The sequence below is a fragment of the Vigna unguiculata genome, chromosome 1 (genome assembly GCF_037176805.1).
Source record: "Vigna unguiculata cultivar grain cowpea cultivar isolate G323 ecotype 2 chromosome 1, ASM3717680v1, whole genome shotgun sequence".
Classification (NCBI taxonomy): Eukaryota; Viridiplantae; Streptophyta; class Magnoliopsida; order Fabales; family Fabaceae; genus Vigna; species Vigna unguiculata.
The window spans coordinates 44,313,074-44,330,082 of NC_140792.1; the positions used below are offsets into that span (position 1 = coordinate 44,313,074).

Below are 17,009 nucleotides of genomic sequence, written 5' to 3' on the forward strand. Positions count from 1 at the left end.
AACCACGAGCATCATTCAACATGGGCTATGTTATCATCCAAGTTGAATGATATATATATTTTTTATATTAACTAAATAATAACATATAAAAAAAATTATTATAAATTTACTGTGCTGTTTCTTTCTGTATCTATTATTAAATAATCAATAGAAAATGACGTGATGGAGAGTTTTTTTTTTTTTTTTTAGTATCGAACATATTGATTAAATTTAGATGAAGAAACAGGAAAGAACAAAAGTAAATTTGAAAAAGAGAAAGTAATTTGCATGAACTTAAAAGACAAATTAAATTAGAAACAGTGAGTGAGATCTAAAGAGAAGCCCCCACTAATTCATTAATGGCAGCAACCACCGACCCTATTTATCCACAGAATTTCTACCACCCCATTTCACACACCAGAGATCCACTGCTATCACTTCCTCTCTTTCTTCTTCTTTCTCTCTACCATATCAAAAATGCTACCTCACATACCCTGCATTCTCTCCGCGGTTCATCTTCTACTCCTTTTTACAGTAACCCAGTTCAGCATCACCGCAGAAGCAACCAGAGCTCTGGAACAAACCCAGCTCCATTTCCATGTAGCAAACTCCACATGCGAGGGAACACTCTACCCGGACCTCTGTGTCTCAACCCTTACCTCTTTCCCGGATCTCACCTCAAAAACCGTACCAGAAATGATATGTTCTGTCGTGAACCACACCATATACGAGGTCACATTGTCCTCCTCCAACTGCAGCGGTCTCCGAAAGAAGCTCCCGGGTCTCAACAAACTGGAACAGCGAGCTCTCGACGACTGCCTCGACCTCTTCGACGAAACCGTGGAGGAGCTCAAAACCACCGTGGCGGATCTCTCCCAAACCACAATAGGGTCGAAGCGTTACCACGACTCGCAGACTCTCTTAAGCGGCGCCATGACCAACCTCTACACGTGTCTGGATGGCTTTGCTTACAGCAAAGGGCACGTGAGGGAGAAGATTGAAGAGGGGCTGTTGGAGATTTCGCATCTCGTGAGCAACTCCTTGGCCATGCTGAAGAAAGTGCCGGAAAAGAAGAAACAGTCTAAGAACGAGATTTTTCCCGAATATGGAAAGATGAAAGACGGGTTCCCGTCGTGGGTTTCCCCTAAAGACCGGAAGTTGCTTCAAGCTCCGGTGAATGAAACGAAGTTCAACCTTGTTGTGGCCAAAGATGGCACTGGCAACTTCACCACTATATCTGAAGCAGTGGCTGCAGCTCCAAACTCCAGCGCAACCAGGCAAGTACTAGCTAGTACTACCACCTTATCCTTCACGTTATCACCTCATTCATCACTAATATGTTTTTCTTTTTTTAATTGAAAAAAAGTTAGTAATATCAAACAAACTCCCCCACCATGTTTTATATATAATGAAAAGAAAGATTCACCAAATCTTTAATGTATGATAGATTATCTGTTATATAATAGCGATAGGATATTAAATGATGCATTGAATGCATTTTCAGAATAAAAGTTAAAAAACGTAAAATAAATAGTTTTGTGTAATATTAATATTAAATTTGTACAATAACATCCAAAACCATATTGATAAAGTTTTGAATTGTTTGACGTTTTATGAAGTGGTAAATTTTGGAAATGTGTAGATTTGTGATACACATAAAAGCTGGGGCATACTTCGAGAACGTGGAGGTAATAAGGAGGAAGACGAATCTGATGTGGGTCGGAGATGGAATTGGAAAGACTGTTGTGAAGGCAAGCAGGAACGTTGTTGATGGCTGGACTACTTTCCAATCTGCCACTGTCGGTGCGTTTTACTCAAACCTTTCCTAATTTCCTTATAACAAAAAGTCCAACAAGTTATTTGTCTTAATTAATGTTCATTCATTTGAAGACAATAATGATAATAATAATATATAGCAACCAATAGAAGAAAAAAGATAGAGAGAAAAGTCATAATTAAAAAATTTCCAGACGACAAAAATATCATTGCTTGAATTATTAGAGCTATTAATAGTAATAGTAAAGGTAAAACAGACATTCGAACGCGTAATCTGGATTAGGTCACGGCACATCCACTTCCGGCAAGACTTTTCAGGATAAAGTGGGAAGCACTTAGACCCTTATCTACATTTTCAGATCCTCTATATAGTAACTTATATTCGAATATCACAATCACGGGCCAGTGTCGGTTCTCTGACAAATATACTGAACAAAATTGCTACTATCGGAACCTGCGCTTTGTCATTTCCTATTTTTTTCATTTCTGGGAAACAAATTAGATTAGAATTAGTTAACTACTTGTTTCAAGTCTAACAATTAAATTCATATATTAAAGCTCATATTAACAATATGATACTCTTGCAACACTCATGACAGTAACAACTGTTTTGTTGACAGTAACATTCTAGGAAGAAGAATTAGAATGTGAATAATTTGGCATAAGAAATGGATGGATTTACAGGATGGACAGCACAAAAAAAAGGAGTAAGAGATATATTGCATAAGAACTTTGTCTTATATATTGAAAAACCAAAAATAACGTGTCCTTCATGACAGGACAACTTGGCCTACATATATTTCGTTTATATTTCATGACAGCTGCCGACAACTCTAACTATAAACACTTACCTCAGCTTTTTGCTTTATCCTTTCGGAAAACATAATGAGTGAAGCTAACTGTTATGCATGGAATTGATGTTTGTGTGGTTCAGCTGTGGTTGGAGACGGATTCATAGCAAAAGGTATAACCTTTGAGAACTCGGCCGGGCCCAGCAAACACCAAGCGGTGGCTCTAAGAAGCGGTGCAGACTTCTCGGCCTTCTACCAGTGCAGCTTTGTGGCCTACCAAGACACGCTCTACGTCCACTCTCTGCGTCAATTCTACCGCGAATGCGACGTTTATGGAACCGTGGACTTCATCTTTGGTAACGCTGCGGCGGTGCTCCAGAACTGCAACTTGTACGCGCGCAAGCCTAATCCAAACCAGAGGAACCTGTTCACCGCACAAGGCAGAGAAGACCCGAACCAAAACACGGGTATTTCCATCATCAACTGCAAGGTTGCAGCAGCTGCTGATTTGATCCCTGTGAAATCTGAGTTCAGGAATTACCTGGGTCGTCCCTGGAAGAAGTATTCGAGGACGGTTTATCTGAATTCTTTGATGGAGGATCTGATAGACCCTGCAGGGTGGTTGGAATGGGATGGGAACTTTGCATTGGATACTTTGTATTATGGAGAGTACAACAATAGAGGTCCTGGTGCAAATACAAGTCGCAGAGTTACGTGGCCTGGTTATAGGGTCATCACCAACTCCACCGAGGCAAGCCAGTTCACCGTTGCAAATTTCATTCAAGGCAATGAATGGTTGAACTCCTATGGCATTCCATTCTTCTCTGGCTTGAGTTGAATACGTGCGTGCTCTTATTCGATAAAAAAACGAGTTGTTTGGTCTTTTTGTTATTTCTGGTGCCAATTAGCAACAAAGTAGAAAGAAATAAATGTTCTCATTATCGTCGATTATGTACTTTCTTTTTGTTAGTTCTCAAAATGACTACTCATCAAAATTTGAGATCGAGAACTGCGAAGGAAGAATATAAAAAATGAATAACAATGGGGTTAGGTACGTATGTGTCATTATAGGATTTACGATTTTGTTATAAAATTGAATAAGAAATTTTTGCCAAACAAATTATACGGACAAAATTTGTAATCTTGTGTCAAATCAAGTCAAATTTATGTAGTATTTTTTGTAATTTTTGTCAGATAAATTAAACATATTGGTTTGTAATTTTGGTAAAAAAATTTGCACATGAAAGTTTTTAATTTTTACTAAAAGTTGCATGTTAAATAATAGTTTTTTTTTATTGGGTATTCATACGTAGATCTTAAAGTACGGAACTATAAAAATGTTTTCATTTTTGTTTCTCCTATTATTTATAGGTGTACTCCGACTAGAAAAAAAAAGTATTTTTTTATTACGTTATTTATGGATGGGATATATGAGAATTACTCATATAATTATGTATGCATGGTGGTAAAATTTCGGAAATATTTAATACTTTTTTTTGTCGCGGTAGAGAGAAATATCTAAGAACTTCCAAAGCACGCTAATTAGTCAATACAATTAAATATGAGCGATGGTTAACTAAAGTGGTTCCTTGTAGAGCTAAACTCAAAATCAAGTACGGTAAATTCTCTTATTTTGATTTTCAAAGTTTGATACAAATTTAACTGGGATGCAGAGTGACGGAATCATTGAATGATATAGGGGAGTCATGGCTCCTCCAATTTTTTTTTTGGAATTTATTATATAATATATATATATATATATATATATATATATATGTATTTTTTAAAATTATATTTATATATTATTTATATTAAATTTATATTATGGAAATTATAATAAAAGATAAAATAAAAAATTTAATGGAGATATTGATTTATAAAAGAGATTATCATGAAAGTGTGTGAAGAGAAATAAATACAAAGACATAGATTGGAAAACAAAAGTTAGGAAATACATAGATTGAGATTGAAGTATACATTCTCACATGATCTCTCACAATGTTAGTATCTTATTATGATCTATGTATCTTAGATTTATGATTCTTTTAGTATGTTTCTTCAAATTAAGTTTATCCCAAATTAGTATAAACCTAATTATGATTTTAGGGATTCTTTTATGAAATTGGTATGAATCCTAATTATACTTTTTCTCAAATTATTATAACCCTTAATTATGAAATTTAGGGATTTTGTGCTTTCCGCTTACTATGGTAATTTTTTTTTTTAAGTTTTGAATTTATACTTATTTAATTAAAGTGGTATGAGTATTGTTATGTTTTGCATTGTGGTAATTGTGATTTGTGAATATAAATTTTATCTTTTTCTAAATAGGTGATATGTGATAAATTTATATTAGAAAGATTATGATAAAGAGTAAAAAAATTGATTATTTGTTTAAAGAAGAAGGTTTGTGATAAAGATGAAAAAAGTGCATATACGTTTAACTTTTCATGAGAACCAAGAATTCAACACAAAGAAAAACAAATCTCTAAAGTTCATAGAGTTATATATAATGAATTTAAAAATTTATTAGAACGTAATCCAGGAAAAGCATCGTCAAATTTGACAATACTCACTCAATTAAATTGATGAGGTACGAAGAGCTTATCTAAAATGATATTCATAGTTTGGTATCATGATATAATAGCATGATATAATAGCGAATAATAGTCATATTTTTTTGAATTCTACTATTATGTGTGCTTTGTTTTAAGAAGAGGAAATGAAGAGAAAAAATGAAAAACTTTTTTTTCTAACTAAAAAAATTATATATAACAAATCTAATTTGGCATTCCTAAATATTTTGTCCAAGTTCCGCCACTGGATGCAGACTTATAAATTTTTGGAATCATACTATAATATAAAATACTACAGATCATATAATTATAATATGAAATATTATGGCTATTGAGATTTTTGAGGGATTGTGAAAAATGTGAGAAATATAATATATATGATAGATATAAGAAATATGTTACAGGAAGAACTTGTTATTTTATTTTATTCATATACCCTCTCTATATATAACAAAATGTAATAAAATATAAAATATAAGTAATTGGTCTTGATGAAGTTGAAGTAGACCAAAACAATGTTATCTTCAACTAATTATAAAATGTTATCAACCTTGATGTCAATGTGAGTGAATTGAAAGATTCATTTATTTATCATCAGTTGTAAATCAAGTTAAGGGTTCTCTTTACCTTTTGTCGCATTTTACAAAATGGTCAATCGACAATGACACGTGAATGAATTGAAAATAATTGTCAAATAACTTTATGAGTTTTTTTTCTGAAAATAAAATCACAAAATTATTTATCCGAAAATTTTCTTTTTGCAAATGCGGATTTATGCAACATACAAATTTAAATGAATACATACTTAAGTGAATGTCTATTGTATTTTTGAATTAGATGAGAACAACAAGATGATTGACCCACCTTTAGCGAATGACCGAAAATTTATAAATAAATAAATAAATAAACAAACATTGTGTAACGTTTTTTAATTATTTGTCTTGAAATTAAAGTTGCAAATGAATTATTAGATTTTGAATTTAATTCTAAATTAATTCTCCCGATAAATATTAAATATTCAGCTTCAATATTGTAGAATAATTAATTTCATCTGATCGAAACGTTTCGCATAACAAAGGTGAAGAACCGAAGAGAAGAAAGAGAAATTATTGGGCTAAAAGCCTGTATCAGCTATGAGATGGCAAGCCCAGCCCACAATGTAAAGTCCAAATGAACAGAATAACCGGTTCATTTAATATTGTCCAGCAACTAATTAGACATCACGGGATATAAATGGTGTAGAGTTATTTCGAAATGGTGTTAGTCACATTATTTATAGCTATAATTTGAAGACAAAAGAAAAAAACAGTGTTTTTTTGTTTTCACTTATGGTGTTCATGAAATATTTGTGTGTTGTGATAGATCTTTCTTTTGTGGTTATGGAAAAACCTAAGTACCTCTCCTGAATAAAGATTTGTGATTTCTTTTGTGTCTTCTTCGTTTTCCTGTCTTCATTTGTTTGGGAATGAAAAAACAAAACAACCATTGTTCTAAAAAAGAGATTTTCTTACATATAAGAAACTGTTTGTCCCCTACATTGATCACTCCCACACCTTTTGCTCGTGGTCTACATAATTACTTACATCACTATTTGAAGGCATTTAAAATGTTATTCATTACAAGATGGAGACACATTCTAGAGTGTTTGCATTTAAATTGTTATGTAGCATAATTTAAGTGTTGGATGTAAAGTTAACTGTGTTTATTATTTTTTATCTTAAATTAAATTTATCTTATGAGATACCATAACTTGTAGCATTTCATGCATGCATGAGTGAAATTGTATGAACTATAGAAAACATATAATGCAGAATGAGAATGGTAAGGATTGGAATTATATATGTGTGAGGGATCATGCTTATCGTTATAGATATAAGTTCCATGTCTGTTATGTATGGGCCTTCGTGAAAATGGTTCTTGGAGAACTTCAAGGGATACTTCTTCTCCATGCTCTGTTCATCACCTTTCTCCGACAGTTTTTCTAGTTCGAGCACCGTGCTCTTGTTTTTATTGCATTTCTTCACACAAAAATTCAAATACCTTTGTTTTCCTGCTCTGAAGAACAATAGACAACAAAAATAAAATCAAGTGGTAAATCAAATATAAAATAAACTGCATAATTTGATTCCTTTTATTTTCTTAAACATAATTAATTTTTCATTTTTAAAAACTATAAAGAACATAAGTTTTTATAACCTCTTTCTTTGTATCTATAACAATATATAAAGAGAATTCTCTCTTTTGTGTTCACATTTTATAATATCAATTTTACCTTTTATAATATAATTATTTATTAAATTTTTTTTTAAATTAATGGCTATTTTTACTTAATTTCTATAAAATTGTTTATTTTTTTTCTTTTTTTTTTATTCATCAACAATTAATTTCTCTATTCATTTTACTTTGTTTTTAATAAATATAAATTTATTTTATATATTAACTTAATAACATTACACTATTATCACATATTAATATACTATCATTCATATATAAAAAATGCGTACACACAGGCCTGTGTGGAGGCTAGTAAAAAACAAAAGGTAATAATATTTTGTACAAAATATATCTTACAATGACAACTACTTTTTTTTTGTAAATGTTTAAATACTCGAATGATATCCACTTTTTTAAAAATGTGTTAATTTGGTGTATGTTTTTTTTAAAAAATGTTAATTGCATTTCAACTTTTCTTCTAAAAAAGTGTCTCAATTAATTTTCTTTCATAAAAAAATTATTAAAACTATCACATGTCAATATCTGATCTTTTTTATTTTTTTAATTTTTTTGCCATGTGTCAGGTTTTTGTATGACACGTGACATTATTTATATCACGTGATAGGGTAATGTCACGTGTCAGTATCATTATCAAATATCATTGTTTTGATTTTAATTTAGTTCTTATATGTTTTCTTGATTCAATTTAGTCTTCACTTATGTTTTTTTTAATATTTTATCAATTTTTTTTAATAATTAAAATATTCTTTTAATATATTTTTTATAATATTCAAACTAATTAAATATAAATATTTTTACAAAATTAATTACTCTCCGATTCCAAACTAAATTTATTATTTATGTAAATAATATTTTGATATTTTTTATTAAAAAATATTTTTTAATATATTTTATTATTGTATATATATTTTTCGTTAATTATTTTTTTCAAAATAAAATAATATTATCTCTTCGGTCTAAATCTAAATTTATTATTTTTACGAATATTATATTAATATTTTTTATTAAATATAACTTAATAAAAATAGTTTCAATTGGATTCTATTTAGCCTTCTATAAAATTTTCTCATCCATTGACAGAATATGGAAAGGTTAGTATCTGTAGCTCTGCATGGACAAAAATCAAGTGGTTAAACATATGGAACCAAACAGTGTCAGTATGTTTAGTATAATTGATGTATATGTATGACTTGACTATCTGGTTACACAAATTGACCGAGACTCATACTTTAGTTACAAGTTCTAAAGAAAAATAGCCACTGGTTCAGGAGAAAATTGAAGATATATGATTATTTTTTTTGTGAAATAACTATGCCCGATGAATGTTTCCACTAGTTTCTATTTTCATTTAACATCAGTTTCTTAAAATAGGCCTTTGATAATGAACTTGTATTGTGGTGTAGTGGCAGTGCTAGTTAGCTAGCTTAGGTTTTGAGTTTAGAAGTAATAAAAAATGGTGGTTTTGTAGGATAGGATGTGGACCTAATTATTGTTGTATTGTAACCAAGCAAACAGGGACGTTGCAGAGGAAGCTTTTGCCTTTTATAAATAGATAGAAGAGGAGCAAGAGATACTTGCAGCAGTTTGTTGTTGGTTGGTTCAACATGACTTTTTCTCTCTTTTCTTCTCTTCTTTTCCTTCTTTCTACCTTTTCCACCCTTTCTCACTCCCTCGCTCCCCATTCCCACCACCAACCTCACTCTGCCACACACAACTACAGAGATGCTCTCACAAAATCCATCATCTTTTTTGAGGGTCAGAGGTCAGGGAAGCTCCCTTCTAACCAGAGGATGTCTTGGAGGAGGGACTCTGCTCTATCTGATGGCTCCGCCATGAATGTCTGATACTATCTCAGTCCCAATTTTTTTTCTTCTTTGGCTTGTGAACCTTGCTTATTTCGGGTTAAATGTGCAATGCAGGTTGATTTGGTTGGAGGGTACTACGATGCTGGGGACAATGTGAAGTTTGGTTTTCCCATGGCCTTCACCACCACCATGCTTTCTTGGAGTGTTATCGAGTTTGGTGGGGTGATGAAAGGTGAGTTGCAGAATGCCAGAGAGGCCATTCGTTGGGGCACAGATTATCTTCTTAAAGCTACTGCTCATCCAGACACCATTTATGTCCAGGTTACTCTTCTCTTCATAATATTCTCTTTTATCTGTCAACTTTTGCCATGTTACGCCAAAATGCTTATGAATACGGAGAAAGCAAGGGAAGTATGGTTAATGGGTGTGTTTTTTTTTTTTTTCAGGTGGGAGATGCTGAGAAGGACCACGCTTGTTGGGAGAGGCCTGAGGACATGGACACCCCAAGAAGTGTTTTCAAAGTAGACAAAAACAACCCTGGTTCAGATGTGGCTGCAGAAACTGCTGCGGCTCTTGCAGCTGCTTCTCTGGCTTTCAAGAAAACTGACCCAGCCTATTCCAAAACTTTGGTTAGGAGGGCTATTCGTGTATGTGATTCATTTCACACGAAAACCACGCTTTGATTGTAACGTAGTTCTCTAAAGTAATGCTGATAAAATGTGATGTTGTGCTTGTTTATGAATATAGGTTTTCCAGTTTGCTGATAAATACAGGGGATCCTACAGCAATGGCTTGAAGTCCGTTGTGTGCCCCTTTTATTGCTCCTACTCTGGTTATCAGGTGATGCCTTGGAAAAACAAATTTGTATTACATTTTTGTGTAAAGTAAGAACAGTTCCTGAATGATGCCTGCGAAATGCGTTAGGATGAACTGTTGTGGGGAGCTGCTTGGCTTCACAAGGCTACTAAGAACCCAATGTACCTAAACTACATTCAAGTCAATGGACAGACCCTTGGGGCTGCAGATTCTGATAATACCTTTGGATGGGATAACAAGCATGTTGGAGCAAGGATACTGCTTTCTAAGGTCCAAAATTCATACCTTTTCTTTTTGTAGGGTTGGTAACGAACGACAATAATGGTTTCAAACTCATGTTTGTGTTCTTTGTTTTAGGAATTTCTTGTTCGGAAGGTGCAATCCCTGCATGACTACAAGGGACATGCAGACAATTTTATCTGTTCTGTTATCCCTGGTTCCTCCTCTTCTCGATTCACCCCAGGTAAGGTTCTTCTTTTCTTTTTCCTTTTTCTCTTCTTTTTCTTATTGTATCACCATTGTTAACACAGGTGGACTTCTGTTCAAGATGGGTGATAGCAACATGCAGTATGTGACTTCCACCTCCTTCATACTCTTAACTTACGCTAAGTATTTAACCAAAGCCCATGTGGTTGTGAACTGCGGTGGAGCCACGGTGACTCCAAAGAGACTACGTGTTATAGCCAAGAAACAGGTACAGAAAAACTAGACCCATCAGAAGGGTGCGTGCTGATACATTCTGTTTCATGAAAATATTGATCTTCATTTATTGTTGTTGTTTTCAAGGTGGATTACTTGTTAGGAGAGAACCCCTTGAAGATGTCGTACATGGTGGGGTATGGTCCACGGTATCCGCGAAGGATACACCACAGGGGCTCATCGCTGCCGTCCATTGGTGTTCACCCTGGCAAGATCCAATGCTCGGCAGGGTTCAGTGTGATGAATTCAGAATCACCCAATCCCAATACTCTAGTGGGTGCCGTTGTTGGAGGACCGGATCTGAATGATCGGTTCCCTGATGAACGGTCAGATTACGAGCAATCAGAGCCTGCTACTTATATCAACGCACCTCTTGTGGGATCGCTTGCTTATCTTGCACACTCTTTTGGCCAACTCTAGGGAACAGTGTCTCCAACTTGTGTTTGCACCTTTTGTTTTAATTAAATGTCAGTACTTACTAACCTGTTTAAGTGTTAAATCCAGTTTGTTAAGTGTTGATTTTAATGGAAGAAGTTTTACGTTTATATATATATAGTTGGTGAAGATTGAATAACTGAAAAAAGTATAAAGTAAGTTGAGGGTGGGAATGTGTGAGAATGTATAATAATGAGGGTTTGTTGGGATGATTAATCCTTGAAAGTTGGAAGTAATGAATTGTTAATAAAGAGTGGCAGAGGATATAAATAAATATAATAAGGAAAATAAGTGAGTAATAATTTTGATTTGAATATTCTACTGGGTTACACATAACGAGCTTTGACCGTTGAAAGCCATATAGAGAAATGTGGATGAAAGGGTCTGAAAAAGCTGGTAAGGATGGACATGTGAAGTGTAAGAAGTAACAAGTAATGAGTGGTGGGAAGTGAGAAGTGGGAGGATGATACCTAAGATGGAAACATATTCCTCCATCTGGAATTGTTTCAAAATAAAGTACTTTTTTATTATAAGAACAAGTTTTAAATTTAAGTGACTCTCCTTGTTCTAAATTTATATAATAATGGATATTAAAGATAATAAGAGTGTTAAGGATCTGAATGCTTTTAGTATAACATGTGTGTAAATTTGAACAAAATGATATGTGTACACTGAATTCCCTGTAATAGATACGTTATGAAATAATGTTATAGTATTTCCAAACAATAGTTCATGGTAAAAATAAAAAAGTATTATTTAAAACTTCAAAATTGAAGGCCATTTAGCATGTAATCTTACACACCCAAAAGGGCTTACACGGTCTCATTACTAGTTCTAAGATAAACAATGCTTTATTCTTGCTCATCAGTGAGATCACAATCAAGGCCTTGATCACTGCTAACTACTAATCAAAGCAAAAAAAGAAACATTCAAATTCATCAACCAGTGCTCACTACCTCTCACATAATCTAACTTAAAATAGATCAAACTCCTCTAGGTCGCATCACATCACCAGATTTCAGAGCAGCGCAACCAAACTTTTATTTTTTATTATTATTATGCCTGCCCTCAAGTATACAGTTAACTCGCTTCATCTTATGCATCATCTTTTGCTAGGGGAACAGATTTTGCCTGCAAAAAAGATAAAATTAATGCTACAAATAAGATACAGAACATCTCATGTATGAACAAATTAATGTCATGTCATGTCAAGTGACTCACCAAATCACGGAACTTAAGGATATAGAACATCTCAAGATATCGTCGAGTTTCACGCCTCTCCAATTTGGAAACGTATTTCCAGAAACTGTAAACTCCCGCCAAGGTCAAGAGTCTTTCGGAATAAATCTTCCAAGTGTAGCTGTTCAATTTTAGCTCAAGTTAGCATTTCTCACAAGAAAAGTAACAGTGTTTTATTTAACAAGATTACTCACCTTTCATAAATTCTTTTCAGACCACCATCAGAGATTTTCTTCCAATGGCTTGGGTCTTTCTTGCAGGTCTGGAAGAATTCAATCAATAGCTCTGAAGCTTGATCAGGGTGATAAGGATCGATGTGAAATCCTGATATACCATGCTCGATGATCTCAGCAGGACCACCGTTGGAAGTAGCAAATGTGGGGAGTCCACAGGTCATGGATTCCACAACTGTAAGCCCAAAAGCTTCATAGAACGCAGGCTGAAGCAATGGAGTGATGGTTACAATTTACAGAGAAAGCCTGAGAAATGAAATCAAATGGGAAAGAGATATCAGTGATAATTATAATACCTGAACGAAAGCACCTTGTGTGTCTGCTATGTAGCGATAAAGCTCCCCGTTACGTGCCCTGTTTGTTTGGGCAGCAATCCAACGGAAATCACCATTTAAGTTGTACTCTTTGATGAGACCGTGCATCTTCTCAATTTCTGCAATTTCTTCTCTGTCGCTGGACTTCTTTACATCGATGTAACCAGCCACTACAACAAGGTTCACCAGTTCCCTCAATTTGCTGCTCTTAGCAAATAACTCAACCAATCCTGTCATGTTCTTCACTCTGTCTAGCCTTGCCATGGAGAAAATTATGGGCTTTGACTTGTCCTTCAGTGTTCCACTGTCACATTGAGACAAAATACAACGTTGTATTGATCCTCCATGGAGATACAGAATGATGTAAAAGTTTTGCAAACTCACATGTGCTCATCAGTCTGTGTTGGATCATACAGTAGCTGTTCAATGGAACCGTGCAGGGATGTAAGCCTGTTCTGCGTTTCGGAGTAGGGGAAATACATTGACATATCTGCTCCAGGAGAAACAATATTGAACTTGGGATCAAAAACATCAATGCCATGGACAACCCTATAGAGCCCAGGAAGAGTAAAACCAGTGTGGCTCTCATACTGTCCAACTGTGTTTTTCCTGTGAGTATGAGTTAAAGAAAATGAAGTGAGTGGAATCAGGATATCGAAAACCAAAACATATAACTAGGTATATTATACTTACGTTCCTGCAATCTCTTGGTAGGTACTGGTGATGATAAAATCAGCGTTATTCATGGCTATTAAATCAGCAGTGAACTGGCATGAAAAGTGATATTTTTCATCAAATTTCTTCCAGTATATATCTGAATCCGGATATTTTGTCTTCTCAAGTGCATGGGCGATGGTGCACTACACATGGTAACATCCAAATCAATTTAAGGTGGACTGTCGGCAGTAGATAACATGAGATGTCACATTTCGAAAGGCAAATTAAGAGATAAGAAAGAAGAGGGACAAGAACCTGTGTAACTCCCATTTTATAAGCCAATAAAGATGCAACAAGATTTCCATCACTGTAGTTTCCAATGATGAAGTCGGGATAACCTTGTAACTCAGCAGCAATTTCACTGGCCACGTCCTGTTTACATACTCAGCCATCAATATTAAATGGAAATGATAACAAATCTAAATTAAGCTAAGAAATTGTTTAAATCCTGACAATGATTCATGGGAAAGTGAACAATTCAATTACCTCTGAATAAGTCTCTAGATAAGGCCACACATCAAACCTTGAAATCCATTTACGGAGAGTTCCTGACTCCGATCTGAATGGAACTCGCAAAATATGAGTGTGCTCGGTACCACTCACTCTTTCTAGTCGTTGGTTGCAAGTTGTCCCCTTTGCATCGGGTATTAGCCTGGTAACCTGCATAACAGCAGAGAATTTAACTTGATTTGAACTCAAAAAACGATCAAATACAAAAGCCTTATCAATATGAAAAGCCAGACCCAAAGAGTGACACTTACAATCAGAATTCTGGGAGTGAAATCTAGTCCTTGTTTCTTAATCCGAAGGAGCATCTCATTCTCAAGGGCACGCACTTGATCTAGGATATAAACAACCTGCATATAAAACCTTCAATGTAAGATAAAAGAATGGAAACAACTGAGGGAAACAAAAAGAGGAGGCACCGAAACAACTATTGTTTTCAGTATATGAGAAATGAGATAGATACCTGGCCACCGGTGTCAGGCAAACCCAAGACATTGGCTTGTCCGAAGAAGCCATGAGGAGACAATATAACAACATTGAATACCATTGGCACTCTGCCAAGGAAAGTCTCGAGAGTAGAAGGATCAGGAGCTTGAAGGATATCCAGTAGCAGATGCATCGTTTCCAATACCCTTTCAGCATTATCACCCCAACCTCTCTCAAAACCCATTCCTTGTAACCTACATTCAGAACAAATCAAAGGAAAAAAAAAAATTAAGCAAAAAATGTCCCACGAAATTCTCGCAGCACTCTGTTGCACAATGAACACATAAACCCCATAAGCTTACTCATATTCAAAATCTGAATAGGGTGTTTCACGTGGAATCTTAGAAAGATAATCCTCAGTCTTGGCCAGAGCAGTCTGGAGTTTGGAAATGTTCTGTATTCTGTCATTTAACATCAGAGCCTGTGACATGAACAACAAGGGAGAGAAAATTTTCACAATTACGGATTCCTCTTACTAAAACAAAGAACATAAATAAGACATTGAGAATTCATAAGTCAGTTTAAGTTTCATTGCTGAGACTATAGCTGATGTCGCGTAACATAATCACACTATTGAAGTTCATAACATAACACGGCATGCTTACATGGCCCTTATACTTGTGAGCTCGGAGGAAATCAAGCAAGGGGTCCAAGGAATCTTTGTTGCGGAACATAATGGATGAAAGGTGGCGATTGAGAAATTGGACACCATTGCCAATGGATGATGAACGGGATGGACGAGGGAATGAGGCATTAAATGGCTCGAAATCAAGTTCCAGTACAAAATTGTCAGTATTCCTAAAGAACAATAAACAGAAACAGTCACCAATTTCAGAAACAGTCCAGGGTCAGAGTTTATTTCTTCAATGAAAACTAGGCAGTATTTCTTACTTTCCATCCACAAGTTCTTCCTTAAAGCTCAGATATTCAGCAATGCTTAATTGCTCCACGCTGAGTTCAGAGACATTAACACGGACATATTCCCAGACACCAGGTCTTGGACGAACTCCTATTGCCACAAAAGGAGGCAAAACTATGGCTTCCTGTCACAAAAATAATGCTACACATTTTAATTCCATATCTTAAATCTTCCAACGTGATTGCGAAATAACTTTCCCGAATATTACTGTTTCAGTCGTTGACAGTGCCAACAACAGTGCTCGTGACTGTGACAATGACAATAAACTGTGTAGTATTAAGTCCTTATCAGTTAGGATATAGATCAAGGTCCCAAATACTTTGTATTCATTTCAATTTATTTAAAAAAGTTTTCGAATAAGGTTAAATTGGTCATCTCCCAAGTAATGAATTATTCAATAATTTTCTAAAAAAAGTATTTATTATCAGACCACGTGTATGTCACAGGTTAAAGTCGAGAAACTTCCCTGAGTGGGACTTGTATGAAATTTTATGAAACCTCAAAAACTACTTAGAAAATCATAACATTTATTAAATCATATTTAATCTAAATCAAAGTAATGATAAAGTAAATTACCTGAGCAGCCCTGATAATTTCACCGAAGGGACCATTTTTAAGATCCACCTTTGCTTGATCGTCCCCAGGGATGTTGTCAAGTTCATCAATTAAGTTATGAGGTTGCAGAATCCCTTTCCCCTGAGCCACATACCTTAAAAAAACAACATGCAAAGACAAGCATTCATAGAAATGAGACATATACTAAAACAGGTGCAGCAAACACAGAGAAAAAAATAACATTTTAATTAACTAAAAAAAAGTAGGTTTGACAAAGTAAGAACCTGGAGAGAAGAGAAATGAGTTCGTTACGATGAGCAGAGAGAGTGTCTTCAACTCGATCTCTGATGCTTGGAAGCCGACCAAGTTTTGGTTTTGGTTGAGCAGCCATGTGGAAGACTCTTGTTATGAAGAGATGTTAGTTAAGTGGATTTGGAGTTTTCAGTTGCAGTTAGAAAAAAGCAGGAGAGTTAAAGAAGAAATTAGTGAGAGTTGTGTTGTGGATGATTAGAGTTGAGTTCGTTTTTATAGTGAAGAGAAAAGCAACAAGAAAGGTATACGTGTCCATCATTCACCATTTTCCTCCATGTTAAATGTATTTATAGCTTTTGTGTAATAAATTTAGTATTTTGTATGGTTAGATTAGCAACCACTATTTCTGACGCTTCTTCTTGGTCTCACTTTTATTCTAGAAAGATGTTAGGTCAAGCTTAACATAATTACCCGATAAATCATCTAACTTTTTCAAGTTAAAAATTACTATAAATTTAAAACTCAAATTAAGAGCTATTATGAAAATAAAAGAGAAATTATTTTTGCAATTTAAAATGTACAGATTTTTTAAGAAAAGAACTACAACAAGTGCATAGATGTTTGATGGTGTCTGCCTTGTTTTAAGTTATTTTTATAATTTTAAAAATATATCTT

At 34.5% G+C, this 17,009-nt stretch overlaps 3 protein-coding genes and 1 long non-coding RNA gene across 4 annotated transcripts; 2 read left to right on the forward strand and 2 right to left on the reverse strand.

Annotated features, from left to right (window-relative positions):
- Positions 1 to 192: 192 nt before the first annotated feature.
- On the forward strand, positions 193 to 3,600 carry LOC114191445 (Plant invertase/pectin methylesterase inhibitor superfamily). Its single transcript, XM_028080620.2, has 3 exons — positions 193 to 1,256; positions 1,622 to 1,782; positions 2,690 to 3,600. The coding sequence occupies exons 1-3, from the start codon at positions 457 to 459 to the stop codon at positions 3,382 to 3,384; spliced, it is 1,656 nt and encodes a 551-aa protein (XP_027936421.1). The 5' UTR covers positions 193 to 456; the 3' UTR covers positions 3,385 to 3,600.
- Positions 244 to 2,742, reverse strand: LOC146889002 (uncharacterized). The gene is made up of 2 exons (XR_014995524.1): positions 2,607 to 2,742; positions 244 to 1,812 (listed from the first exon to the last, which is right to left on the reverse strand). It is a non-coding gene; the product is annotated as an uncharacterized LOC146889002 (long non-coding RNA).
- A 5,317-nt stretch (positions 3,601 to 8,917) lies between the features above and the next one.
- Positions 8,918 to 11,222, forward strand: LOC114177702 (endoglucanase 17-like). Its single transcript, XM_028063178.2, has 8 exons — positions 8,918 to 9,195; positions 9,277 to 9,483; positions 9,609 to 9,809; positions 9,910 to 10,002; positions 10,087 to 10,248; positions 10,336 to 10,441; positions 10,509 to 10,672; positions 10,765 to 11,222. Exons 1-8 carry the CDS (start codon positions 8,962 to 8,964, stop codon positions 11,095 to 11,097), a joined length of 1,500 nt encoding a protein of 499 aa, XP_027918979.2. The 5' UTR covers positions 8,918 to 8,961; the 3' UTR covers positions 11,098 to 11,222.
- A 619-nt stretch (positions 11,223 to 11,841) lies between these two features.
- SUS3 (sucrose synthase 3) lies at positions 11,842 to 16,602 on the reverse strand. The gene is made up of 15 exons (XM_028072515.2): positions 16,367 to 16,602; positions 16,104 to 16,236; positions 15,500 to 15,651; positions 15,214 to 15,406; positions 14,911 to 15,029; positions 14,586 to 14,802; positions 14,377 to 14,472; positions 14,102 to 14,275; positions 13,871 to 13,987; positions 13,592 to 13,758; positions 13,283 to 13,507; positions 12,881 to 13,202; positions 12,546 to 12,790; positions 12,334 to 12,472; positions 11,842 to 12,243 (listed from the first exon to the last, which is right to left on the reverse strand). The coding sequence occupies exons 1-15, from the start codon at positions 16,471 to 16,473 to the stop codon at positions 12,208 to 12,210; spliced, it is 2,442 nt and encodes an 813-aa protein (XP_027928316.2). The 5' UTR covers positions 16,474 to 16,602; the 3' UTR covers positions 11,842 to 12,207.
- Between the last annotated feature and the right edge of the window lie 407 nt (positions 16,603 to 17,009).

Coding starts and splice junctions, on each gene's coding strand:
- SUS3 (XM_028072515.2), bottom strand. CDS start 16,473: ATGGCTGCTCAACCAAAACCAAAACTTGGTCGGCTTCCAAGCATCAGA. Junction 14,276..14,376: donor TCACTCCCAGAATTCTGATT/GTAAGTGTCACT, acceptor GCTGTTATGCAG/GTTACCAGGCTAATACCCGA. Junction 13,988..14,101: donor ATCTAGAGACTTATTCAGAG/GTAATTGAATTG, acceptor GTATGTAAACAG/GACGTGGCCAGTGAAATTGC.
- LOC114191445 (XM_028080620.2), top strand. CDS start 457: ATGCTACCTCACATACCCTGCATTCTCTCCGCGGTTCATCTTCTACTC. Junction 1,257..1,621: donor CCAAACTCCAGCGCAACCAG/GCAAGTACTAGC, acceptor GGAAATGTGTAG/ATTTGTGATACACATAAAAG. Junction 1,783..2,689: donor TTTCCAATCTGCCACTGTCG/GTGCGTTTTACT, acceptor TGTGTGGTTCAG/CTGTGGTTGGAGACGGATTC.
- LOC114177702 (XM_028063178.2), top strand. CDS start 8,962: ATGACTTTTTCTCTCTTTTCTTCTCTTCTTTTCCTTCTTTCTACCTTT. Junction 10,442..10,508: donor CTCTTCTCGATTCACCCCAG/GTAAGGTTCTTC, acceptor TTGTTAACACAG/GTGGACTTCTGTTCAAGATG. Junction 10,673..10,764: donor GTGTTATAGCCAAGAAACAG/GTACAGAAAAAC, acceptor GTTGTTTTCAAG/GTGGATTACTTGTTAGGAGA.